The sequence below is a fragment of the Corvus brachyrhynchos genome, unplaced genomic scaffold (genome assembly GCF_000691975.1).
Source record: "Corvus brachyrhynchos isolate BGI_N302 unplaced genomic scaffold, ASM69197v1 scaffold221, whole genome shotgun sequence".
In the NCBI taxonomy this organism is placed as follows: Eukaryota; Metazoa; Chordata; class Aves; order Passeriformes; family Corvidae; genus Corvus; species Corvus brachyrhynchos.
The window spans coordinates 308,406-309,393 of record NW_008236622.1 but is presented as its reverse complement, the minus strand read 5'-3'; the positions used below and the strand labels follow the sequence as shown (position 1 = coordinate 309,393).

General features: G+C 63.8%; 1 protein-coding gene across 1 annotated transcript in view; it reads left to right on the top strand.

Annotated features, from left to right (window-relative positions):
• LOC103624845 overlaps positions 1 to 988 on the top strand; it is a gene marked incomplete at its 5' end in the record, with an annotated part of 9,612 nt that overhangs the window by 38 nt on the left and 8,586 nt on the right. Inside the window, 2 exon segments of the mRNA XM_017726394.1 lie at positions 1 to 675; positions 677 to 988. The exon segment at positions 1 to 675 is cut by the window's left edge and continues 38 nt beyond it; the exon segment at positions 677 to 988 is cut by the window's right edge and continues 565 nt beyond it. Coding sequence (XP_017581883.1) covers positions 1 to 675; positions 677 to 988 — 987 coding nt within the window.

Sequence of the window (988 nt, the reverse complement as noted above, 5' to 3'; positions counted from 1 at the left end):
GTGCGGGGGGGGGGGGCTGCCCCCCTCCTCCCCCCCTACCTGCCAGTGCTATGACACCTCCAAAGTCTTCTGCTCAAACGAAAGGATGCAGGAGATCCCGGAGGGCCTGCCGGGAAGTGCCACCCAGCTCTTCTTCGTGGAGACAGCCCTAAGCAGCATCCACAGCAGGGCTTTGGGCTCCAGCACCACCCTCACCAAGCTGGTCTTCATCAACAACAACATCCAAGAGCTGGAGGCTGGTGCCTTTCAGGGGCTGCCCAGCCTCACCGAGCTGGAGGTGTCAGGCAACCCCTTGCCAGCCGTCAGCCTTGGGGCGCCAGGATTGACCAGCCTCAGCAAGCTCTCCCTCAGTGCCAACGCCATCCGCACTCTGCAGCCGGGGCTCTTCACCGCCTCATGCCGCCTGCAGGACCTGCGCTTGTCGGGGAACAGGATCGAGGCACTGCCCCCAGGCATCTTCCGCCCGCTCCGGCAGCTGCAGGCCCTGGACCTCTCACAGAATGCCCTGGCTGAGCTGCCGGATGGGCTGCTGGCCCCACTTGTTGCCCTTCGTGTCCTCAAGCTCAGTGACAATCTGCTGGCACGGTTACCTCCTGGTGCTTTCAGGACCCTTGGCCAGCTGACTGAGCTCCACCTGGATGGCAACCAGCTGAAGGAGCTGCCAGCCGGCATCTTCGCTGCGGGGGCTGCAGCTGCAGCACAACACCCTGGGCAGCCTGGCCCCTGACATCTTCGCAGGTCTCCTCAACCTCACTGTCCTCAGCCTGGAGGGCAACCACCTGGCCACCCTGCCTGCCACCCTCTTCACTGGCACCCCTGTCCTCCTCCACCTCTCACTGGCTCTCAACCGGCTGGAGACAGTGCCCCAGGAGCTCTTTGCTAACCTGTCAGTGCTGGAAACACTGGCACTCTCACACAACGCCATTGATCACCTGCCCACTGGGGTGTTCCAGGGGCTGGCACGGCTGGAAAAACGACGGCTGAGGCC